Source organism: Merops nubicus, unplaced genomic scaffold (assembly GCF_000691845.1).
Source record: "Merops nubicus isolate BGI_N331 unplaced genomic scaffold, ASM69184v1 scaffold9697, whole genome shotgun sequence".
Classification (NCBI taxonomy): domain Eukaryota; kingdom Metazoa; phylum Chordata; class Aves; order Coraciiformes; family Meropidae; genus Merops; species Merops nubicus.
In genome coordinates, this window is record NW_008622267.1 from 1 (window position 1) to 24,989 (window position 24,989).

Sequence of the window (24,989 nt, forward strand, 5' to 3'; positions counted from 1 at the left end):
TCAATATCATCTGCCTGCATCTACAAAACAGAAGAATTCGTGACTTGGGTAGCCTTTTGTAGTAGTGCTTATACTTCAGTTCAAATAAATCCTTCAAAAATAAGATGATTCTTCTAGTATATAGAAAGAAAAATTGTCAGAATTGAGTAAACGAAATCCTTTCTAGGATTTTGTTTTACAGGTAATTTAAGTATATGAAGATGTTTGAGTTTTACTAGTATAATTTAACAAGGCTGCTGTTTTGATTTTAGAATCAAGTACTTCAACTCTATCAGAAAGCTGTAAAGCTAAATTTCTTCATTTGCAACTACCTGATAGCATTATGAAATTAAGGAAACTAGTGTTTTCAGACTGTTAATATTTCTTGACATTTTGGAGGGGTACAAATTACAAACTTTTATGAAACAAACTTTAATGTGCACACATTCGTGACGTTTTAAAAGTGTGCAAATAAATTTTAGAAGGATGTTGTCTATACTGTCCAAATAAATTATACTGTGAAAACAAAATGATAGAAGGATGTTCTCTGTACTGAGGTTTTTAATGACATTATTGATAGCATTCTGTTTGGGGCCACAGAAATAGGATTACTGAGATGCTGATGCTCTTTTTCTCTTTGACTTTCAAGGTAATCATGGCAGTAGCAGAGGATTTGCTGTGTTCTGCTTCTCAGAGCAGTCGCATTTCACTGCAGCGAACTCAGGCTGGATGGCTGTTGATAGCTGCCCTCATGACATTAGGTAGCGGCTTCCTACAGTTTTTCTTAAATGACATTAAGCTGTTCTGTGTTCTGTCTCTGACTTTAGTTCTTTTGATGTTTCATTTAATTTACAGCTGCAAGATAATTTTAAAAAAGCAAATATTAATTGGAATCTTTAGATAAAATTTATTTTAGAAAATAATTTTGTTCAAATTTGCTATTACTTAATTGGGAGCAATGTCTGAAAAACAGTGACTAAGACCATTAAATGTAGAAGATAATTTTCTAAGTCAGCCTAACCAAATGTGTTTGTTATGAAGAATTATACTGATATTTTTTAACATCTATCACAGCACAAAATGAGCTAATCATTTTCATTTCCCTCTTGTCAGGCCTTGGAAATCTTACAGAACTTTCTGGTATTTATTAGTGGTCAGATTATTGACTATGATCACTACATTACTAATGAATGTAATTTATCTGTTCATATTTTTAAGGTACCTTTCTTGTTTCCAGCTGTTACTTGTGACTAACAGCTCCCAGTTTTCTCCTAGAGTAGGGAAAACACACGTTGTGCATTAGCCTATGACAAATGTTTGCCTTTCTGAACATCACTATCACATCTCTTTTTTTATGTTGGTGATCCATAGAATCTGTACTTAGAAAAGCAGAGATTATAGTTGGCTTGGTGGCACACTAGTAAATTTGTCAGGGGGTGTGTAGTTATGTATGAAAACAGAGTATCAAGACAGTAAATATTTGAGAAATTATATATGAGAAGACTAAAAGTTTTGTTCACAACTATAGATTTTGTGAACATAGAGAAGAACCAAAGAGAAAATATAGTTTTTATTAATCTTTACATTGGCATGACAGCTGTTGATGTTTACAGGTCCTGCAGTTGTCCAACACCATCTGCCACGAATGCTGCTACTATGGAAGTGCATCTTCCCATCGTCTCCTAAAGACCTAGAAACAGAGAAGACACGAGGAGATTCATTTACCTGGCAAGTAACGCTGGAAGGTCGTGCTGGTGCTCTCTGTGGTGAGCAGCATTTACTGTCTTTCTCTGCATATTTATAGTTGAGCTGTTTGTTTATTTTTCCTTCTGAAAGAACAATGGTACTTCATCTTGACTTTTTTTTTTTTTGGGGGGGAGGTATGTTCTGTTGTTTATACAGTCCATTGTATTTGGTAAACAGAAGTTCTGTTTCATAACAGGTAACTTGCTGTAAGCAAAATAGAATTGGTAAGTCAGTCAAACACATTTGTGAGAGTGAGAAGAGTCAGGTAAAAATCACAATAAGGAAGTTGCAATTCTCAGCCAGTAATGAGTTCCATGTTTGGGGCTGCTTTCTGGGAGGTTGCAGTTCTTCATCATGAAATACTGTGAACTTGGACTTCCAAGAGATGACTGACTCCAGTGATCTTCAAATAATTAATGTGTTTCAGTCATGTGTTCTAGATTACTAAAGGGGGCTTTTCATTGCAGAATGTATAACCCTAGTATAGTGATTACTTCTCTCTCTCACTACTAAAATCTATCCAAAATGTGAAATTTCATTTTGGAAGTAACCTAAACAATTAATTGTTGTTTGGGTGGGGGTTTTTTTATGTCTTTTGGATATAGATCTGTAATGCTGTGTATTCTCTAGGTTATTTTTGGAAAGTTAACTCAAATGTAATTTTCTGTAAATACTGAAAAATACTTGGATACATGTAAGTTTTTTCTCAAAGTACAGTAATTAAGCCACATTTAAATAACTAGCAAAGTAAGCAGTAGGTCATCTGATCGTAATTCTCATATTTTTTTCTTTTATTATTATAATGGAATTACCATGAAGCTGAGTTATATCCCATAATTCATAACAAAAAGCAACAAATTGTTTGCATTTATATACACAAATAAAAGTCAGGATATGAATATCCAAGCTGATATTTTTGCCAGTTTCTTAAGTATTGGTCAAAATATCTTACCTTTTTTTTATCTGCATCCTTTCTTCTACTTTTAAATTATTAGCGAGGTAATAATGTGACTACTTCACTAATGTGATTTTTTTTTTTTTTTTTTTTTCTTCTGGGTATCTCACACTAAGTAATTTAAAATACAATTCCTTTTCCAGCTATCAAAAGCTTTGTTTCCCACTGTGCTGGTCTTCTGACAGATGAAGTTGTTCAGAGGCTTCTTCCTCCACTCCCAAGTGCTATTGAGTTACTGACACAGTGAGTGTGTGTATAAAACTGTTAAATGAGATTCTGGTTTTGAGAAACTACATGATAATCTTCTCGTATTTGATTCATTGCACTTTCTAAAGAACTTTCTTTTCAAGGTAGAAAATTCAGAGCATAGAATTCACCTGTTTAGCTGAAGACTTTAGCTGGTGTAAATTATTATTATTATCTTGAAGATGCCAGTATGGTATATAAAAGATAGGAAATTATTGCATGGTTTTCTTAAGTTAGTGGTTTTATTTAACTTTTTTAATCAAACATACACATTAATGTTTAGGCATGGTCATTTTTTATAAATAAAAAGTCAAATTCAAGTATATGCGTGGACAAAAAGTTTTAAATGTGGGCATTTTTTATATTTAGATTCAAAGCTAAGCTGGACAGAGATTTATAATTTTTAAACTTTTGCCTTCAGACTATATAGTGATTTAATGTATTTGAGCTCTAAACTAACTTACAGACCTAGATCCACAAAAAAGTCAATTGGAATAATTACAGCTACAATTGAAGGAAATTGAAAACCTTGTTTATTTCTCTAGTATTCAATAAAAACAACTGGAAATAGAGAACAGGTGTTTTGTCAGAACATGTGAAGTTGTTTTGCTTTTACTAGGGGTAATGCAAGTTGAAATTACACTTATATGTATAGATTTTTAAAGTATTCAGTAGTGCGGTACAAATGAAACTGGTCTATTGCATAATGCTTGAAGTCTTTAATTAATCTCTGATGTGCTTTTTATGTTTTAAGGCTTTCTTCAATATATAAATCATATGGAAATTCTTTAAAAATGCCATCAATGGTTTACAGACATAAACTTTATGAATTGCTAGCAGTATTGCCTCCAAAGACCTATGAAGGTACGTTTTTTCTTGCAAAGAGAAATCCATTTTAAATGCTGTGGACTCATTTTTAAGTTTCTGTTCAACATATATTCAGCTAGCAGTAATTAGTTCCACCTTTTGTAAAGCATTTTATTCCTTCTGTTTAAATTTGATGAAATGCTAGTGAAGTTACTGTGGTTTTGAAAAGCTAGTGTTCGTGATCTTTGTTTTCCCCCTCTCCTATTACAAATATAGACTTTTTTTCCTATTTTTAGTTGAAACTTGAAGGCAGACAACCTTGCGATTTTAAACTGTTTGAAAAATTTACTTTGTTTTACTTTCCATTGAATCCTAAATCCAAGAAGCATATTCTTACCATAAATCAATTGCATATAGTACATTGAAAGAATTTAATTTAATTGCTTCAAATAGACTTGTGTATTACAGATATATTAATCTGATCCTGTGTAAATTTTAAACAAAACCTGGGGATAGACTTTCTTGTAGTGGAACATAATTAGCAATATTTAAAATCTAATCCTCTGCTCTAATAACTATGTACTGCAATTAGGTCTAATAGTTGAGCTAAGACACTAAATACCATTGTCGTCTCCACGTTGTTTGCATATTGAGTACTGTGTGGACTGAAATAAGGAACCAGGGTGGTTTTGACAGTCGTAAAGAGAAGTACAGAGTAGTTAATTAGGACAGAGAGAATACGAGCCAGCCAGGCACTGGATTGGTTGTGTCCTCTGTATTATGGAGGGAGTCCTTACACAAATAATCTGCTCCATCTAGTGGTAACTGCTTCGTGAGTCTTCATTAAGGACAAATCTTTGACCTTTGCCTTAAAGCTGTTACCACATTAGAATTCTCTATGTAACACTTGAAGTGTGGTGTATAATGCTCATTTGTGTCTCAGGCTGAAAAGTCTGAAAATGACACTTCCATCCCTTAGAGCAAATGGTTTCTTTTGTTCATTCGTTACAGGGGCAGTGTTTTATAAAATACAGATAGTTGGGTATGGGTGAGTTGGCAGTTTCTTGGTGTGCTTGGGCTTTTTGGATGTGGTCTATTGAAAAAGAATGTGACCTACCAAGCCTGACTCTTGTGCAAGAGCATCCTAGCTGAGGATGCTGCTTTCTAGAACAAACACAGAAAGAAAAAGCTTAAATAGTTTGCTATAAATAAGTGGTCACCCTGCTGAAAGCTTTGTAAATAGCCTTAGAATCTAAGCAGTAGTTTGACAGATTTAGCCTGGATTATCCACGCCTTTGAAATATGGCAGTATGAGAGTGCCAGAGCTTATTTTCAAGATCTGTCTGTTACGTATTTTAACATTTCAAAATGTAAAAATAGTTTTTAAGGTAAAGCTGGAAAAAAATACTATCCTTTCCATATTGTTTTCAGTATGACAGCTTCATGCAAAAACTGTTTGTCTTTACAAATACTAGGATTTTTTTTAAAAATAACTTATTAGGGAAAAACAATATGGTTATGGAACCTGGGGTGTTTTTTTCAAAATAATTTTAGTCATTATCATTAGGAAGAATATTAGGAATACTCTGGTGTTGTACAGCCTGGCATATTTTGTGTTTCTCAGAGTGACCCATTGAATGAAAAGCTTTTACCAGTTCATGGTGTGTTTGTTTTGTTGGGTTTTTCTGTTTGTTTGTTTGCTTTGTTTTTCTTCTCTCTTCATTTTCTGATCTGGGTTGCTAGCCAGAGGCTAGAAACCTGCAAATTATTTCTTTCTGAAAAAAAAAATTGGTGATGGAGACACATACTAGGAGCTGTAACTCAGGCTTTTATTATTTGCAAATAATGTGCAAAGCTTGTTTTATTTAGCATAAGAAGAACTAAAGAAAGTACCCAGCAAAATAAAGTTGAAAACAGTTCCTTTATTCATAGCTCTAAGCCTCTTCATTCGAACCTTCAGATTTCTAAGGCCTAAGATTCTGAGGCTGGTTACGGCATTGCTTGGTCCTTCCTGCTCTCTTTCTGCCTCTCTGATGTTTCTCTCACTGCTTTCTGTCATAACTGAAAATCAGTATCTGCTCCAACAGCAGAGTTTTATGAAGGTTCACTGTGAGTGTGCATGAGTAGTAGCTGATTTTTTTTTTTTTTTTTTTTATTATTTCAGCAATGACAAATAGGAGAAGAATCTGTTAGGTTAACTTGCACATCAGTGGAATACATTTAACATGTTTCAATTGCTGTCTTCCATCACGTATGAACAGTTAAAACTTTACAATATAGCTGATCCAAAGTATGAACATGTTAAGTCAGGAAAAGCTGTTTCTGTTTCTAAGATGATGATTCATATTTGTGATCATTTTCATGTGTCATTAGTTTTGGATTATGCTGTGCTCATGTTTTTGAGGCTAAAACATTTGTTTCCTATGAGTTAATGTGAAGAAATTAATTATTATAATGTCCAATTTGAGAATTTCACACAAATAATCTCAGTAATTTGAATTTTGATTATTAGATTTGTTGATGTTTTCTGTGGTCTGAAATTAATGTGTTTTGTCAGAGAACTCATTAGGGTTCTTTTCAGTCTTCAGCTTTTTGTGCTTGTTATGTTCCACTGTCTAAACTATAAAATTGAATACAAACATTCACTTCTCTTTCTTAATAGGATGAGATGAATAGCTAGAATGCTGGAACAGCATTCTGGCTCAAAATTTTGAAGTGCTTTACATTGAGATAATAATGCTATTTGACATATTGAGGATGGTCAAGTGTCTGGGACTAAAATAAATGTTAATGGAGATACTCAGCAATTTTGAACCAAATTAAGTTTTATTTGAAAAGCTGGTTTCATAGAGATTTTTTTTTTTTAATTTGTGATCGGTAATAATTAATGAAAGAGCAGTTTCTGGTGGTTGTTTTTAATTATTGTGGTTTTTTAAAAGGCTCAATTTCTGTCCCTTTCACAGGCTATCTGTGCATCTTGGAATATATTTGATAGTGCTGACCTTTTGCTTTTAGATTTGAGTTAAGCATTTTGGGAATGACATATTTGTTAATTAGTCAGGGAAGTGGGCAAAGGAACAGATGCCAGCAGAGCAGAGAGGCTGATGGGGACATGAGTTTGGGACCTAGGAGGGAGGAACTGAGTTTTCTCAGAATGGATTCAAAATTCAGAAAGGATAAAATATCTGGTTGCAGCTACAAGCTCCAACAATATAAATGGTTCTGCTTGTGCTTATGAGGTGCTGATAACTGTGCTGAACCACATTTTGGAATTTCTGTAGGTTGAAAAATTACAAGCAACTGTAGTGAAAACAGGTGATTTGTGTGATGTGTGATCATCTAGCAGCAAAACTGAATGCAAAGAGCTGAATGCAAAGAGCTGGTTATGTGAAGCTAAGCCTCCCTAATGCTGATATTTCCCAATTCATGAGACTTGACTTTGCAGTCTTAATGCCTTGGATATAAATTCTTGTGTAATATTTGCCTAAAGACTGTGCATTCTTTAAGATAGTTCTCCAGTGTTTTTGAACACGACTGACTTACCAGGGGAGCCTGTGTGGTTCAGCATTGGAAATGTTCTCTCACTGCAGGGACTATTTTAATAACCTAAAATAGTCTGAGCTGGAATGCCTAATGATGCTGTGCATAGTGTACTATCTTGTCTGAAATACCATGTGCAAAAATAAATGTAAGTTTTAACAACCAGTGTAAATTACCATTATGTAATCTGCAGTAAATTCCTCATACTTCGCTTTTTGAGCACAAACTCCTGAAATACTGGAGTACATTCTGCAGCTTTTGGTTATTTATCAAACTTATGGACATTTTTATCTACATCTGCCTGCCAAGTCCAAGTATTCCTGCATGGTTATGTAATACATTCCACAGCATCAACTTTCAGGAAATAGAAGAAAATATGTCTGTGCTTGTAACTGCCTTTTCTCCTCCACTTCAACTGTAAATGTAACTAACTTGCTGGATTAGCAGTTGTATGGCACTATGCCTTCTGTAAAGGTAAATGTCTCTGCTTTTCCTTCTAGATTACTCTATGTGCTTAGCTTGCTGTCATAGGTAGTGCTCTGTTGTTTCCCCTGTAGCAAGAGTGTTCTACAATTGACTGTATGAAGACTTAAGAAAAATTTTATGTGTGATGCTGTTTCAGTATAAATATTTTGCTACTGAAGTTGTTTATAGCAAGTAATTAACCAAAAATTTTGGTAACTTTTTTTCCTCTAATTTAAAGGAAGCTTCTGTGCTGTTCTAAGAGAGCTAGTGGCCGACTTGACTGTGCCAGATAGCCAGATCAATGCCTCTACTTTCTTGCTTCCACCTCTTTGTCATGAGAATGATCTCGTTTTACTTGGTCCCTTACTGCAGGAGACTGATCACCGATTTATCGAAGAGCAGGTAAATTTTGATTTAGTATAAAAGTGTTACCGTGTTTTCATCATGGTCTAGGTATTTGCATCAGTGCTGTCTTTGACTTGGTCAAAAATACAACTTACCACTTTTTTCATTCTTACAGCTCCTTTTAGGTAACAGCATAGCTGGTGGCAGCCTTGAGTACGACCCCCACTCAATTTATGAGAAAGCTGCAAGAGGAGATTCAGTACCTAAGCCACTACCTCCCATTTTGTCTGTTATCAGTGCAGCAACTCATCTTTTTGGAGTTATGTTTTCCCATATAGCAGATTCTCACAGGTAAAGTAGTAACTCTAACTGTTGGGGAATTTGGGCGATGCTAAAAGGTGGTCGAAGTGTTTGAGACTGAATGCAGAAGAAAACTTCTTAAGTTTTGCAGTTCTTAATGAATTGTATAAGTGGATTCTGTAAACTATCTGAATAATATAATTCAGAATAACAAATTATTAGAATTTCTGTTTGAAGTTACTCACACTGAGAAGGCACATCCAGTAAGAGGCTACTGTCATTACAGTAAATTCTGTTGACCAAAAAAAATGTTTTGTTTCGATAGCCAGATCAAAAAAGTTATTTTAAGACCTATTACACAATTTTTATAGTGCTTAAACCACAATTGCTAAATACCTTAGATCCAAAGAAGGACCAAAGTGGTCTAGGAAGCTGCAGTAAAATTTAACTCTTATCCTGCCTCATTCTTTATAAAAAGTGGATGGGAAGAAAAGTGTGTGTGTCTTAACACAGTTCTGTCAATGTACAAGAATTCCTGAAAGGGAACACACACTTTCTTTTGGGGGGGTGTGTGTAGGGATGGGTGTGTGTATTTTCCTGCTGTACACATGGTGTTTTGGTTAGTTTCACATTTATAAAGCACGACGATTGCTGAGGCGTGAAATTCCTCAAAATTTTTGAATGCTTTTGTTTATTCTGTGTGCTGCTGGTAATTTTCTTGACTGCAGCATTAGAGCAAATAAGTTGTTTTTAAACTAAACAGCCTTATATTTTTGAAGCCACCTCTAGTCAGACCTCCGATCATGCTCATTACAGGTGGTGATAGTTTTGTAATTTCGTACAAGAAATGAGTGCTTAGCATGTGAGGCCTGAGTCTTAACCTCTTCCCTGCTTAGAATGCTCAGCATTTAGTGTAATCCTGAGGCAGCAGTTTGTATATGAACATACCTGCCAATAAAACTGCCGTGTGCTTTATGGTATGTTCTTCTGACTTGCATTTATTTTCTTATGTTAATAAGGAAATAAATCTTTCCTTATAAACTAATAGCCTTTTTTTTTGGGTGGGAAAAGAGGAGAGGGATTCTCTTTGTCTGGATTTTTGCCCCTTCCATTATGAGGTTGGTGGTTGTTTATCTTGACTTGTTTCTCAAGACCTGAACTAATTCCTGTAGATAATTATTTTCTTTTTTTCTTTTTCTTTTTTTTCCCCCTCCTCTCTCTCAACTGTAAGTCAAAAGGCATCATTCCCATACATTTTGTTTTAGTAACGTCTGTCTAATGTTACTTAGATACATGATAATCTTTGAGTACATATGTTCTAGAGAAACAAAGGCCAAAAGTTCATTTTCATAGAGCAGTTAATTACCTATTCTAATATGAAATACAGAAATTTTTTTGTAGTAGACAGGGATGCCAGTTGAAGGAAAATGCTCAAGAATTAGGGTAACAGGTTTGTTCCACTTCTGATTCTATAAGTAGGCTTTATTATGTATTTTGAAATAAAATAAGAAAGCTTAATTTGTTTCCTCAATTTTTAATTCTGTGGTTTCTTTTCTGTTTTTGTTTAAGGCTCCAGGTGATAGAACAGTTGCTGAATTCCATAAAGCAAACAAAAGGATTGCGGCAACAAATAGTACAACTAAATGTTGTGTCAGCCTTTGCTACTTCCTTAAAGGTAAATCTCCTCTGCCTCTCTGTCACTAAAACATGGCATCAGTTGGTTCAAATGTGTCTACACAGAAGTCCTTGTTTTCAATAACAATCAAGGTGTAGATCAGTCCTGTTTTGTTTCGTTTTGTTGTTTTGTGATGCCATGCTTTTCTTAAGTGCTGAAGAGTCACAGTGCGTAGGAAAGCATATTCCTCTCTTAAAGGATATGGGAAGCCCGTTCTAGTGCCCTGTAGTGTACTGTCATCCATATTGGTGTCATTCAAACAGAGAGATGAAAAAGTTCTGTTTGTATCTTTTCTGTCTTTATCACTGTCTCTTTCATATTACTGTGAAAATTAATATGTCATGATTGTTAATCTCATAATTACGTGCCATTTGTTGCTTTTCTGTGATTCTTTATCTGGAGTTACACTCTTAAGATGAAAGAGGAAGAAAATAAAATTTGTTCTGTAGGTCTTGTAATTTTTGCATGACTGACAGAAAAAACACATTCTGATTCCTATACTGTCGTGCTGTTTAATATATTTAATACCTATTTTTAGCACTTGGCTAACTGCAAGGGAAGTTTAGGTCCAGAAGAAGTTAGAAGGTCAGCCGTGACATTGGTAATGGGTGCCTTGGAAAGCAATAATCCACTCCTAAGATGTGCTGCTGCAGAGTGTTTGGCCAGATTGGCACAGGTGGTTTCTGACAGTGCCTTCACTGCTGGACTAGCACAAGTCAGTTTTGACAAGTAAGTTCAAAAAAAGTGTGGTAAATTAGTGGCTGAGCTTATAAAAATGTTGGAGAGATCTACCTATATAGGTATACATGTTAATAATTTTTAACAGTTGTTTTCCTTCATGAATTTGGTGTCACTTCAGACATAAGCAGGAAAAAAAAAGCATTGCCCGCCTTCTGCATGTGTTTCTTAGTTTTGGTGACCTTTAAGAAGTTTCTTTAAGTAAGCATGTAGATTTCCAAATAAACTAAATTGGCTGCTGTTCTAGAAACATCATTTAAGTATATCCAAAATATTTTTGGTACTTCCTTCAGATAAGAGATGATGAATCAACTTAGAGTTTTGGCAATATAACAGAGTCTAATAAAATATTTTGACAATTGTGTACTAGAAATTCCATTTGGAGATGTGTTTATTACATAGTATCAGTCTTGGTGTTTACACTAACAGCTTTCTTTCCTTATAATAAATAGGCTAAAGTCTGCTAGGGATGTGATATCAAGAACAGGTCATTCTTTGGCTCTGGGATGTCTGTACAGGTACCTGGGAGGAATAGGTTCTACTCAGCACCTGAATGCATGCGTTGGAATCCTTTATACTTTATCTCAGGACAGTACTTCTCCTGATGTACAGGTACTTGTCACTTATCTAAAAATATGTTACAAATTAACTGATTTATTTTCTGGAGTACAAGGTTTTTTTTGTAAGACTTAACACTTCACAACTTCTTAGGCATACCTCAGAGGTGATGGCTGGAGCAGCAAAGAAAATGAAAACCTTAACTCCATAATTTGCAGTTCCTTGTAAAATGTTCAAAATGGTTTATTAAGCATCAGTTTCTCTCTCTAACCTCTCCACATGTCCCCTTAGAACCAAAAACTGCAACTTGTATTGCACTTAATTACTGAATTTCACTTGAACTGTCAAGTTTTAAAAAGATCTTATAGACATTACGTTACTGTGTCTCTTATTTTACAGGCATGGGCACTTCACTCTCTGTCACTGATAGTAGATTTGGCTGGCCCTTTGTATCATGTGCATGTGGAAGCTACCTTATCTCTTGTTCTCATGTTGTTACTGACTGTGCCTCCTGCTTATGCTGAAGTTCACCAAAGCCTTGGTCGCTGTTTAAATGCACTTATTACCACACTGGGCCCTGAGTTGCAAGGTATGCAACATACTGTACTCTCAGCTTTGTTTGATTTAGCAGCAGAATTGCTAAATGTTGTTTGAATGTGTAATTCAAAATTTAGCAACAAAACATTGGATGCTCAGTGGGGTTTTTTTGTTTTGTAAGGCAGTATTTCACAGGCCTTGAATTTGTGCAGTCAAGACATGACTGCCAGTTTTCCAAAAATTGTGTCTCTTTTTGAAATCTTTTCACTTGCTTGAACTGGTTCTCCAAGCCTTTCCTTAGGCTGATAGTTCTTACATTTGGCTTGAAAACAGGAAGTATTCCTGTTTCAGGAGTTAGGAACCAGTCTATGTCTTAGTTATGATGCAGACATTTAAAATTTGCATCTAAATCAACTTGTAGATAGCTGGACACTGAAGTTTCCAGAGAGCAAAATGATACTTACTCATTGGTGTAAGGGTATAACACAGATACAGAAAATATCCTTGAAGCATATGAGAGTTACATGTGGCTTGGGGAATAGACAGGTTATCGTGTTTTGTCAAAAATGGTGGTTTAAAAACAAAGATCTTTTTTTCTTCCAAATATAGGCAGCAGTACAACCGTTTCAGCCACAAGAACTTCCTGCCTCCTGGGCTGTGCAGTGATGCAGGATAATCCCGACTGCTTTGTTCAAGCTCAAGCCATCTCTTGCCTTCAGCAGCTTCACATGTTTGCTCCTCGACATGTCAACTTATCTAGCCTTGTAAGCTGCCTATGTGTGAGTATACCTTTACTAGTCTGTGTCCTTGTGTTTTAAACCATTTTGGTCAGAAACGCTTGAAAAATGCACGTTTCTTTAACCAGAGTAACTGATAATTCCATAGGGATGAGCTGTTTCATATACTCTTACAGGCAAGTATTCTCTATTTTTTTTTTTTTTTATCCCCCCAGTTTCTGCTTTCGCTTTATAAGATTGGCACGTTGTGTAGAAATCTTTGCTTTCTAAACTTCTTGCCATTACAGCTTTGTGATGGGTTTTTACCAGCTACTTTATGTTGGCCACTTTTTTTTCCTCTGTTGCTTTTTGTGTCTTAGGTGAAGGACTGATTAAAATTAAAAAATTGTTTGTACTCATTACTGAGAATTGTTTCGTTTGGGTTTATTTTTTCATTATGATGAAAAATTGTAGATGTCTCTATTTCATAATTCCTGTAGCACTAATGCTTCCATGTACTTACTTCTTGGCTGTCAGTATAAATATTTCTGACACTTACATGAGAAAGTCAAACTAGGTCTTTGGAGAAAAGCAGCAAAACTCTCATCCCTGTTTGACAAAGTGGTGGTGGTGGGTTGTTTCCTGGGAGGTTTTTAGTTTTGTTTCCCTCCCAAAGTCTCTGTCTTTAGCTGTTGTTCTGAAGCACTTAGATCTATGAAGAAAGCAAAAGATAGTTTTCTGGTAGTTACTAGCCTTGTTGGGTTTTCAGGGGCTAGCTAGAGTTTTTTGGTGGTTTTTTTTTTCATTTTGTTTAATAAGACCATCTAGTCTTCCTGTAAATCAGAGAGAGAGAAAAAAACTCAGACAAAATAAGGTATAGTGTTTGGGTCTTTTTAATGTCTCTTATCTTCTATTTTAACACAGTTCGTATTCACATCTTCCCCTGGGATGAAGCACTTCTATATCAGTAGTAACTATGTATTGATTTTGTAGAAAGTTTAGATTCCTTCCATTTATCTTAATTCGGTTTGACTAGAATCATGATTGTGGGAACCAGGAAAAATTGAAGGAGAAGCTCTTTCAGGCCCACATTGTGTTAGGCATGGATATACTAGTTGCAGAAGAACTGGAACTCACCTGCAGTGTTCTTTCTTTTACCATCTACCAGCTATGCGTTTCTCTTCTCTGGGTAAAACACAGTTTTTTCTTACATTGATAAAATCACAACAAAGCAGATAAGTCACTCTCTTGCTCAGAGGATGTATTACCATTTGGGATCATATGAAAGTCGAAGTACAGTGTGATCCCTCTAACTAATATCAAGTACCTACTAATAAAGAGGATATCATGATTAAGTTGTCCTGTCTGTACAGTACCTCTGTTTTTTAATTGTTTTTATGGGTTGTCTCAAAGTACTTCATACAGTACTTTGTGAACTTTATAATATTAAATTACTCAACTAAGAAAAGCGTGATTCACAGCTCAAGTGTGTGTGTATATGTGCATCTGTATACACCTTGTGTGTTCACCTCTACCCTAGAAACAATTGTGAACTTCACAGGGGAGGAGTCCACAAGGGAGTTGGTGGTCTTACATGGATGAACTTTTGTCATTCTCATGACGTTGTTACAGAACTAAGGCCAATGTTGCTGATACTGGCAATTCAATAAATGTCAATATGTGTTTCAAGAGTGTCATAAAGAATGTTTGAGTGTGTACTTTGCAAGTCTGTGGGAAGATAATTGCACAGGCAGACTTCTGTATTTGTAAAAATCACCATCCATCCATCTAGTGTCCACCCACTAAATCACCATCTTGCTAAGAAAGCACAATGAACTATTGGGCTGGACGTAAAATCTGCTATTCACTCTGTTGCCTTGCAAGGTGACCCTCAACAAGTCACTCTCCATGAGTTAATAAATTTCTGCAAGTGCAGAACAAGGTCTGACAGTCCTCCTTTCCAACACATTTTGAAGTTTTAAAGGAAAGTAGAGTATTAAAGCTGGATGCTAGATACTGTGGATATTCAGCTTTGCATTCTTTAAGGCAGAGAAACAGGAGAGGCAAAGAATCTGTAGTCAGATAAGTGACTTTTTTCCCCTTCTGTCCATAGAAAAATGATTTTTTTTTTTTTTAGTAACATTTAAACGAACTCCCCTCTGCCTTATTTCCCAGGATTTCCAGAGATTTCCATGTCTTCAGAAATTTTTAAAATTCTGAAAAAGACTTTTTTTATTTTCTCATTCTTTCCTTTTTGTCTTTATTTCTTTTCTGTTTCTTAATAAACATAGCACTAGGCATGCCAGCACAATTGCTGCCTCCTCCACCTGTCTTCCCACCCCCCAGAGCATGAGATGGTTCAGATTCCTGAGAGTGTTTCTACCATTCAGTGTGCGACTATGGTAGCACTAATAGGAGGATTCAGTTGGTGGATACACAGCTTCCCTGGCTGGTTTGTCTGAATTGTGTACATGTGCCTGTCATTACCTAGCTTCCCTTCTTCAGATGCTGAACGTTTTCCTTGTTTGTTAGTTGGGTCTTTTTTCACGGGGTTTTGCATCTAACAGTAATGCTTACCCTGTCTTGGCTCCAGTGGAGTAGTAATCATCTGCTTTTAATCATGTGTAGCATTACCTCTAGTGCTAACTTAGGTGAGCACAGACTTCTAAAGAGCTTATCAGTGTAAGTTTATGATGTAGTGAACACCAGTTTTCAGCTGCAAGACATTACAGATGTTTTGAAACATGGTAAGTATACTATGCTGATAAGTATGCTGTGATGTCGTCTTGATACTGTCAAACTATGAATTTTAAGGGAAGCTGGCTTGCAATTTAAGTTCAACATTAAATGTAAGATAAATGAACTGAGCAAGTTAGGATTTTGGTATCTTTTGAGATGAGATTCTGAATTTTCATCTGTGCTGAATTTACATGTAATGGTCTCCATGTGTGGTTGGTATCACTGTGATATCTATATTTTGGTTTTGTCATGACTGGTTTGTCATTTGTTTTTGTGCAGGAAATCTTGTTGGATAATTCTGTGTTGGTAGGTCCCTGTGCCTTGTTAATCCTAAACTTTTGCAGTTTGCAGTGATGTTTTTTATTTGATCTTTTATCTTTTCCTTTTAACCATTTTAATGTAATTTCTTTTAGCATGTCAAGTGGCATTTTGATTGTCATCCTAACCAGACCCTTCCTAACTTTCTGCAGATGGCAGACATACATTTCATTTATGTGATTAGTAAGGCTTAATTTTGGTTTTAACGTGTTAAGCACAGAAAGGGAATTGTGTGATCATTTAAGTTTGTATGTGATGCTTGCATTTTCTGTCTGTTACTTAGTCCTGTCCCCTGCTTAGAATGTGGGAGAATGAGAGAGGTGAAAAATGTGCAACTTGCATTATTCAGTAGCCTGGATTGGATCCTTTGTTTTTTCCCTTATTAAAAATGAGCACGAAATTTATGCATGTCCAATTTGATGTGTAGCCTGCTTGCATAAATGTTGCATTAAAAACCTCACTTGTTTTTTAAATTTCAATTAAGGTGTCTGGCAGGCATACTTACTGAGTCAGGTTTTTTGTCTTCCAGAAGAATTATGCAGAGAGCGTGTCCTTGTGTGTAATAAATATGTAATTCTGAATATTGTAGATTCATATGCTTGCTCAGAAATTCAGAAGACAAAATTATTTTGTTAATGTAACAGTTGGAATTCTGTATCGCTTTATCTTTCTGTCCTTAAGTTGTTTTTTTAACTGTATTTTAACTAATATATATTAGTAATTTTGATTAACATACATTGACCTGTTGCTGACACATGAGGAGCAGGACCTTACTGCAAGGTTTCCCTGCAGCAGATGCTCAGCTCTGTCTGTTTTAAAGATGGTGACAGTTAAGGGTACACAATTTCTTTGTTGGAGAGAATAACATATTGATGGTAACCTACGATTAATTTAAAAGAAACTGCATAAATATTGGTGTAGCCATCTTGCCTGGACACACAACTGGTTCATTTTATCTTTGGGATCCCTTTCAGAATGTTCTTAAAATGAAAGCAAGCAAATAAAAATCGTAAAGCTCCACCCTAAAAAAAAAAAAAAAAAAAAACAAAAAAAAACAACAACAAAAAAAAACCACACCAAACAAAACCAAACCAAATGCTTGGTGGTGTTAAAATATGGTGACGCTATAAACTTTCTTGCTAGAAAGAGCTGACCTCTCTGTGATACATTCAGCAGTAATTCTCACCCTTCCTCTCACCTTCTCTAGAATGTAATTTAGTGTAATCTGAATATTTCATATTTTTTTGCTATGAGATCGCAGCAGCCATTCTTTGTCCTTGCTTATAAACTTCCTTTCATGCATCAAATTTACTAAAGCCTGATTGTCTCACCCTTGCGTACATTGGTATTTCTCTATGTACATCTGAGGGTGATTTAAATGATTTTTTGCTTGTGCTGAGTTCTCAAGCCTATTACATATACCCTTTAGTCGAAGAATAGAGTTAATTGTTCGTTGAGACCATCATTCAGCTGTCATTGAAGTTAATTGCAGTCTTTCTACCAATACTGGTGGGTGTTGGATCCATCCCCAAACCAGTCTTATAAGGTACCTTTGGAGAGAAAATGTTAGAAGTACTGACATATTCAAATTGATTACAGGAGTTGCAAAACCTTTCATTTGGGGTTTAAACAAAACAAAAAAAAGCTGAGCAAAAATAGCATCAATTACATGCTTACTGACTTCACAGATTTGTTGTAACTGCAGTTGTTCAGAAAACACCAGCCTTGCTGAGGTATAGCTTTAAAGGGTTTTTAGCCACCTCACTGTTTCTTCTTGCATGTTTCAGGTGAATCTCTGTAGCTCATACTTACTGTTGAGACGTGCAGTGGTAGCTTGCTTACGTCAACTTGTGCAAAGAGAAGCTGCTGAGGTATCAGAATATGCTGTTGCATTAGTTAAAGAGAGCAGAGAGGATTTTACTCCAGGTAAAGTATTGAAGTTTTGAGATCAAAGAGCTTGACACATTGTTAGTGAATATTAAAGACCCTCTGCTATGGGTATGAAAACTTTGACACATTCTTGAAATCTTTAACTCAAAAGGGTTTTACTTGTTTTTCTATACCTCAAAAACGTGTAACTTTTTCACAATTTATTTTTGTCTATAAATTATGGAATTATCCAAACTCTTTCTTAGTGATAAAATGAACTTACTAATGATTTTTATATAGTGTAGGTAGTGAGGGTCATTAAATGAGAAAATGCAGGTGGAGGTCCAGAGAAACCTAAGCCTAACTAGCCAGTAGCTGTTGTAGTAACTGCTTCATAGTCCTGCATTTTACATGCGTATTCATGATTTTATTTTCTCACATAGATCTCTTTTTATATCAAAAATCTGTTATTGAGGGAAGCCATAAAAAACTCATTGAGGAAAGTTGCTGTTGACTTACTTGGAAAACTAGTTAAGTCCTGATCAGCTGGTATCCATAGAATTTTTAACTTCTTTAAGGTTTGGGTTTTTTGCTACGAGGCCTGAGAATGATCACTAGTTCATTCTCATGTGCCTTCCTGTGAGGGAACAGTGATAATAAATTATTTCACTTTCGATTTCAATTCCAGCTTATTTGGAAATTTTCAGAAAAGATACTAGGCTATAGCCACTTTATAAAACTGCTGATTTTTAAAGTTGTTAATGTTGGGCAAATAAAACTTGGTCATATTCATTTAACAAATTGTGAACCGTGTGTCTGGTTTTGAGCTTTGTTGGAGAATCATTTTAACTTTCCTTTTAAGTAAAACATTTGGTTTAGAATTACATTATAAGTCCATGTGAAAGAACCAGATGGCCAAAGATATTTTTCTTCAGGAGCTCAGATGCTATGGTGATGGTGATTATGTGAAATTCAGACCAGGATTCTTTTTTTTTTTTTTTCCCCATCAGCGTAACTTTTCCTGTTGTTAGAATATATCTATTAAAGTTCAATGTTTTTGTACTGACATGATTTAGATATGGTATTACAGCAGTTAATTCTGTTATTTCAAAAGTATTTCAGGGCTGTGTACTTGTTCACAAGATACTATGTGCAACCTTTGGTGAAGTTTCTGTGGTCATTACTGCAGTTTTGTGATGTACAGCATTCAGCTCACAGACTTTGTTCTTAGCAGATGTTAACATCAGAGAAATAGGCCTGGAGGGGGCATTACTGGGCTTGCTGGACAAAGAATTGGATCAAAGATTGTGCCAGGATATCAAAGAGACTCTGATTCATATGCTTACTTCAATGGCAGTTGAAAAGCTGTCTTTTTGGTTGAAGCTTTGTAAAGATGTTCTTGCTGCCTCTGCTGGTAAGTCCCAACACAGTGTAGTTGAGAACACAATGAAAATAAGGCCTGCAGCAGTACAGTAGTCACTGAGGGAAAGTATTCATGTTTCTTGAATGTTTGACATTTATGAAGTGCGTCATTGTCCTTCCCATTGAAACACTGGACCCTTCTACTTGGTTCTTTCAGAAGGAATATGACTTTCTCCCTTCTGACTGCCTTTTCCCTTCTGAACAAAGTTTTGTAAATGTTTCAGTATGTCTTCCCTCCTCATATTCTTGTTGAGTTATAGCCCTAATGTTAACTTATTTCCATGTCAGAAATAGAAATGCAGAGTACATATGAGCTTGTGTGTCCTGTGCAATTACCTACAAGAAAATATTCAGATCGTCTATTAATAACAGAAAAGGTGCAGGTCTAACATATCATAATGAAACTCCTGAGCAGGTTAATTTCTGTGCTGAATATTGGGGGGAAACAAAACCCTCCTCTACATGTGGTGGAGGAGGAAAGCCTGTTGGATTTAGATTTTCTTATTTGGAAAGGTACTACCTTCTAATGAGTCACACCTATTTTAAAAGTTCTTTTTTTCTTTCACTGCAGTTCTTAATTTACTTTTATGGTGTTGACCTTGTCTTCCAGCAAGCAATATCAACCAAATGCAGACAGTTTTGTTACATTTTGGTTTTAATTATAGCATTTACTTTAAGATACCAAGGTTGAAGGGAGTCATGAGGAGTTGGAGGCTAGAGTTGGACTTTGAAGAGATTTCCTTTAGAGTCCTTCTGTAGTTTTCACTTATAGTAAGAAAGAATATTGCATTTCCTCTTTTTTTCTCTCGTATCCTAAATACAGATTTCAATACAGTAGCTTCAGTAGACACCACTCAAGAAGAGGAAACTGCCAAAGTGGATGATGCATCTGTATTAACATCTGACAGCGATGAGAGGTTCCATCCTTTCAGTAATCCTCGATGGTCTACCAGAGTTTTTGCTGCAGAGTGTGTTTGTAAAATTATAAGCCAGTGTGAAAATGCAGGCAGTGCACATTTTGACATAACTTTGGCTCAGGAAAGAAAACAACGTGATTCAAGAGGTATGTGTTAAGCACTGGAAGAATTTCACAGAGTGAAAAGTGTGCTTAAAATAAATGTTAGCTGTTTCCATCTTAATGAAGTTAATCATAAATCTGTTGTTTGTAATCACTGAAACCTGTAATCATTCTGATTAGAAGCCTTTATTTATTAAGGTGTAGAGTAATTTTTTATTTGACAAAATATTGGCATGTCACTGCAGCATTTTTGCTCACTTCCCTGGTTATGGTCTCATGGCTTGTGCGCAGGAAGCCATCGTTTCTGCCTGAGCACTGCCAGTCAGAGGTGATCGCTGGTGCCAGCCTGCGACACCGCAGTTGGCCATCTGTAAGTATGATCAAAAAAATCCACTTTTTTCTTTCCATGATTTGCATAATTACCAGCAGCAGTGCAGTGCCAAATATGAGTACCTTTCTATATTCATCCAGAAGTATTTGCCCCAAAACTCATTTTTTAGAAAATCTGCTTCATGCATAAAGATATTTATGCTTTATTCTAAGCGCCTTATTTTTTTCAACCTTCAAATGTAAAGGAGCCTAGATCAGCTAAAGTGAGATGTCCAGGAAAGATTGTTGTATGTGTAAGCTGCCTGAAGTTAATCCTTGATTTGTGGTAAAGTAAAACATTTGTTTTGCAACTATTGGGAGCAGTCTTATAAAATATGTTTAAAACTAAATTTAATTAAACTCTTTTCTTTTTTAATCTCTGTTTTCTCCTCAGATGACTTCTTGGTACTGCATTTAGCTGACGTGGTCCGGATGGCGTTTATGGCTGCCACAGATCCCAGTGACGAGCTTCGTCTTTCTGGGCTTCAAACATTGCTAACTGTTGTGCGGAAGTTTGCGGCCGTTCCAGAACCAGAGTTCCCAGGGCATGTCATTCTGGAGCAATACCAAGCCAATGTAAGCACCGTTGGTAAGAGGTTTGAAAACTTGAGAGCTACAGTTAATCACTAAAAGAAAATTGCTTTTTGCACTGCTTGAGAGAGAAAGTTAGATTTCTGTTAGTTTGTTACTGAAACTGCTAGTAATTTCTTTGGACTTAACTTCCTAAAGAAAGTTTCTTTTCAGTTAGCATACAATGCTTCAGCTCTGAAATTTTTCAAGTTTCAGCAGTTTTCCCTCTTCCCTATTTGAATACACCAAAAACAAAATAGAACATTGGGGGTTTATTTGGAAAGCAGTGGCTTCAAAATGTGGAAGTATTCCAAGAAATAGTAGGAAAATCCATAATTTAAAACTTTGCTTAAGAGTTAAGTAGCATTTGCACACAAGAGATCACACGAGGAGATATTGGTCAATGAATAAACTAGAAGAGGTAAAAGCATGGATTGTACTTACAAGGTGTGTTTCAATTAAGTCTTGGTTGAGACTTACAGAGAAGATATCCTGATCATCTTGCATTCTGTAGTGCACTTGCATTGAATGTGACAGACAGCTGTATTAAGCCTCATCTAGCTCCCATTCTTCGATTTCTAGCAGGCATTGAATCTTTTCCTTATAGAAGTGGAGGTGTCCTGACACTGAAGACATCCTAACCCACTTTGATCTTACCTTTGCCATTTGAATTCTCTTCTACTGGCACTTCTCTGGGGGGGAAGAAGTTCCTTAATGTAGTCTGGAACTGCCGAGGGAAAAAAATTTACCGTTTGTCCTTGCTGTCCAAAACCATCAAGCAGGTTGCAAATAGAGCTAATAATTCTCCTTTTAACTTTTGTTAAAGTATCTCTGCTGGTATTGTCCTTTGATCTCGTCATCAGCTCTTTCACAGAAGTATAAGAGAAATTTCCATTACCTGTAGTAAAATAGCTTTCAGCAGTGAAAGTAGCTAAAATACACACCTGGTGTGTATCTTTTTCTCTTTCTCCAGATGTATTTTCCCCAAAACTCATTTTTTAGAATTTTTTGTGTGTGTGTTTCTTAGTATGTGCTAGTGTTTCAGTGTATTTTTGTGTGTTCTTTATTAGGTGGATGGAGTTTGTGTTCTCCCCTTCTTTCACTTTGTGAAGTTGACCAACTTCAGCTGTTTGCTTGCTTAAATCTATATTCTTTCTGAGTAAGGAAATGTCACTCATTAGATGTCTTGAAAGCCTTTCATGGCTTGGAATGTTGTTTCTTTTAAGGGCTACTCATCAAGTCAAGAGTTCAGGAAGGAACAGGCTTTTGTTTCAGTTTCAGAATGTGGAAAAAACTGAATCAACTTTGCAGACCCCTCTCAAAGAGAGCTGTGTCTTCAGTGTAAGCAAAGCAAAACAATGAAAGTATGACTGCAAGTGTTCCCTGTCTCTTCAGCCTCACTGGAACAGTCTGTAGAAAACTTATAAGGAAATTACACTTTAAAAAGGAAAATTGCAACAAAGCCTGCTTATGAAAAGTAATTATTAAGTTAATTATTCACTACATGTTTGTATAAATTCTCTTTAGGTTGGAGCAGCACTTAGGCCTGCCTTTGCTCCTGAAACTCCTCCTGATGTCACAGCGAAAGCATGTCAGGCAAGTGGTGAAAGTCAGAAGTCATATATAATAGACCCTCTGAAATGTCATTTTTGCTTGATACTCCACACAAGAAAAAGGAAATAAGTCATTTGGCCTCAAAATCTCAGTGCACACAAAATAGTGTCACCCATATTACCTCTAGATTGTAACAACTCAAAGATTTTATGCATTTGAAAATCTTTTGAGAAACTTTGTAGGAGTTGATGCATTGCCTGTTATTTATGAGATAATGTTTTTTGCTCTCATTACTTAAATATACTAAACTGTTATGTCACTTCATGTTGATTATTATCCAAAAGTAACTCTATCTCAGTAGAAATTAAATCTGTTTTTTTTTTTAATTTTATCGATGGCAAAAGAGAATATCCAGTGGTGTGTAGTTCTTGTTCCTCATTATTTCTGTTTTACAATAGGTATGCAGTGCCTGGATAGCAAGTGGTGTAGTAAGTGATCTTAATGATCTTCGAAGGGTTCACCAGTTGCTTGTATCCTCTTTGGTGAAAGTGCAGGCTGGGAAGGAAGCACAAAGTCAACAATACAATGAAAGCACCTCAACTATGGAGATGTTGGCTGTGCTTAAGGCCTGGGCAGAGGTTAGTAGCTCTTTAATCATAGTCTTCATATCTGATAGGTGAGTTAGAACCTTTCAGACAGAAAGGTTTCAGTAATCTCTTACGTGCTTCATTAAATAGAAGTTGGTGGTCATTTGCTTTCCTTCGATACTTCTAAACAGTGTATGAACTTTGTAAACTTAACAAAAGCACTGCTAGTTAAACTGTACTATACTGTCAATGAAGAAATATGTCTAGTACTTTAAGAAATGTGGATTTCTTAACATGTTCTAGTATTTCAATATTCATTTTAAATTAGCATGATATAAATGGCTATGGTGATGGTCCACTGAATGTACCATTTTAAATAGGCATCATTTTTTCTCATTGTCTATTGGCATTTAATTTCTTACAGGTAGTTCTTGTACGTTAACAACATCAGTTCAGTACTGCATTGGCTAGCTGCCTTAAAACCAGGTCACCTGAATGCCTGTTTTTATACACGTAAATGTAAGGTTTGATATTTAAAAATAAAAAATATGAACAATGTCTGTAATCTCTAGAAGATTTATCTTAGAAAGCACTGATAATGACCTTGGATGTTGACAGTTGATAACCAGCTAAATATGAGCATGTTCTGTAGTTAGTGTGATATATTTGTCTATAAGCAGGGAACTGCTTTGAAGGAGAAAGCAGGCAATACATAGCTTTTATGTGAACACTTGCAGTAAAAACATACCAACCTCTGGTGTCCGTACCTGAGAAGGGATTTCGGCAAAATAGGAAAGCCATTGGAGAAAAGCTAGCGAGTGGGAACAGAAACCTTGAAAACATGCTTACACAGAGACTGAAGATAAGGTGCTGTGATCGATTTAAAAATAATTATATGGAGAACAGGTTTATTAATGGCATATAATAGTAACCTATGGCTGGTCAGAAGCTAAGACAAAATTCAGACTAGATGTGAGGCTCAGTTGTAAGAAATGAAGATCTGTAGATTCTTCCCTTCTGTAATTAAGATCTCCAGAAGTCTTTAGAGCAAACTGGATAACTTCCTACTGGATCTCAGATATGAAAAACTATTACAAACTAAACTGGGAGTAAGCTTTTGTGGCCTCTAATTTGCAGGTATTTCACTTAAGTCCACGGTGCTTCCTTCTTGCTTAGGATCTTGCCTATCTCTTGTTTCCAGAATTTGAAGGAATTGCCCCATCCTTTTGCAGGGAGAAGTGAGAGAGAGAGGGACTTGGTGGGTGCATCATTGCTGGCCTGGGTCAACTCGCTACAACTAGTAAACTTGAAAAAGATACAGAAATCATAACTGCAGAAGGCAAATAGTTTCAAAAGCTAACTTTAGGTTCGTTGAATCTCCCATGTCTCATTCATAGTTGAGGAAAAGAGCTTCCATCCAGGGGCATTATAGAGAGACTAAAAAGGGCTGCTACTCTGAAACATACCCATGCCTTTTATGATAGCTAGGGTGGCACCTAGAGAAATTAAACTTCTCACATAGAATTTAACCTGTTGATGGTAACACCCGAAGTTTGTGGATGATGCAAGATTGTACTTTTCGTTCTTTACTGTTAACACTGAGTAATACATAGTTTTGAAAAGTTGGTTGGAACTGCAGTATGTCATTTCAGTTAAAAGAAGATGCAAGAATGGTTTCGCTGTGGTGTCAGGATGATAATTATAGGTATATTATTTGGTAATAAGTTATTCAGTCTTGTAGCTATAACAGGGTTCAATGGTTGGAACTTGAAGGTGGACAAGTAATATATTAATTTTTAAGAGCAGAGAAGTTAACTGCACCAATGTTCAGGAATTTTAGTAGGTTTCCCTTCACTGGGACTCTTGCATCAAGATTAGATGGGGGAATGGATTCAGAAGGTTTAGAAAATAAGTGCTTGTTCACCTGTGCCTGCTG

General features: G+C 35.8%; 1 protein-coding gene across 1 annotated transcript in view; it reads left to right on the plus strand.

Moving 5' to 3' along the window:
• Positions 1-628: 628 nt before the first annotated feature.
• HEATR5A (HEAT repeat containing 5A) overlaps positions 629-24,989 on the plus strand; it is a gene marked incomplete at its 5' end in the record, with an annotated part of 35,355 nt that continues 10,994 nt past the window's right edge. The window contains 17 exons of the mRNA XM_008944722.1: positions 629-740; positions 1,593-1,745; positions 2,824-2,923; positions 3,681-3,790; positions 7,977-8,140; positions 8,259-8,434; positions 9,953-10,058; positions 10,597-10,787; positions 11,249-11,408; positions 11,754-11,943; positions 12,501-12,670; positions 17,452-17,590; positions 18,738-18,947; positions 19,779-20,018; positions 20,737-20,918; positions 22,440-22,508; positions 22,925-23,104. Of these exons, the coding sequence (XP_008942970.1) occupies positions 629-740; positions 1,593-1,745; positions 2,824-2,923; positions 3,681-3,790; positions 7,977-8,140; positions 8,259-8,434; positions 9,953-10,058; positions 10,597-10,787; positions 11,249-11,408; positions 11,754-11,943; positions 12,501-12,670; positions 17,452-17,590; positions 18,738-18,947; positions 19,779-20,018; positions 20,737-20,918; positions 22,440-22,508; positions 22,925-23,104 (2,652 nt within the window). The remainder of the gene's footprint in view (positions 741-1,592; positions 1,746-2,823; positions 2,924-3,680; positions 3,791-7,976; positions 8,141-8,258; positions 8,435-9,952; positions 10,059-10,596; positions 10,788-11,248; positions 11,409-11,753; positions 11,944-12,500; positions 12,671-17,451; positions 17,591-18,737; positions 18,948-19,778; positions 20,019-20,736; positions 20,919-22,439; positions 22,509-22,924; positions 23,105-24,989) is intronic.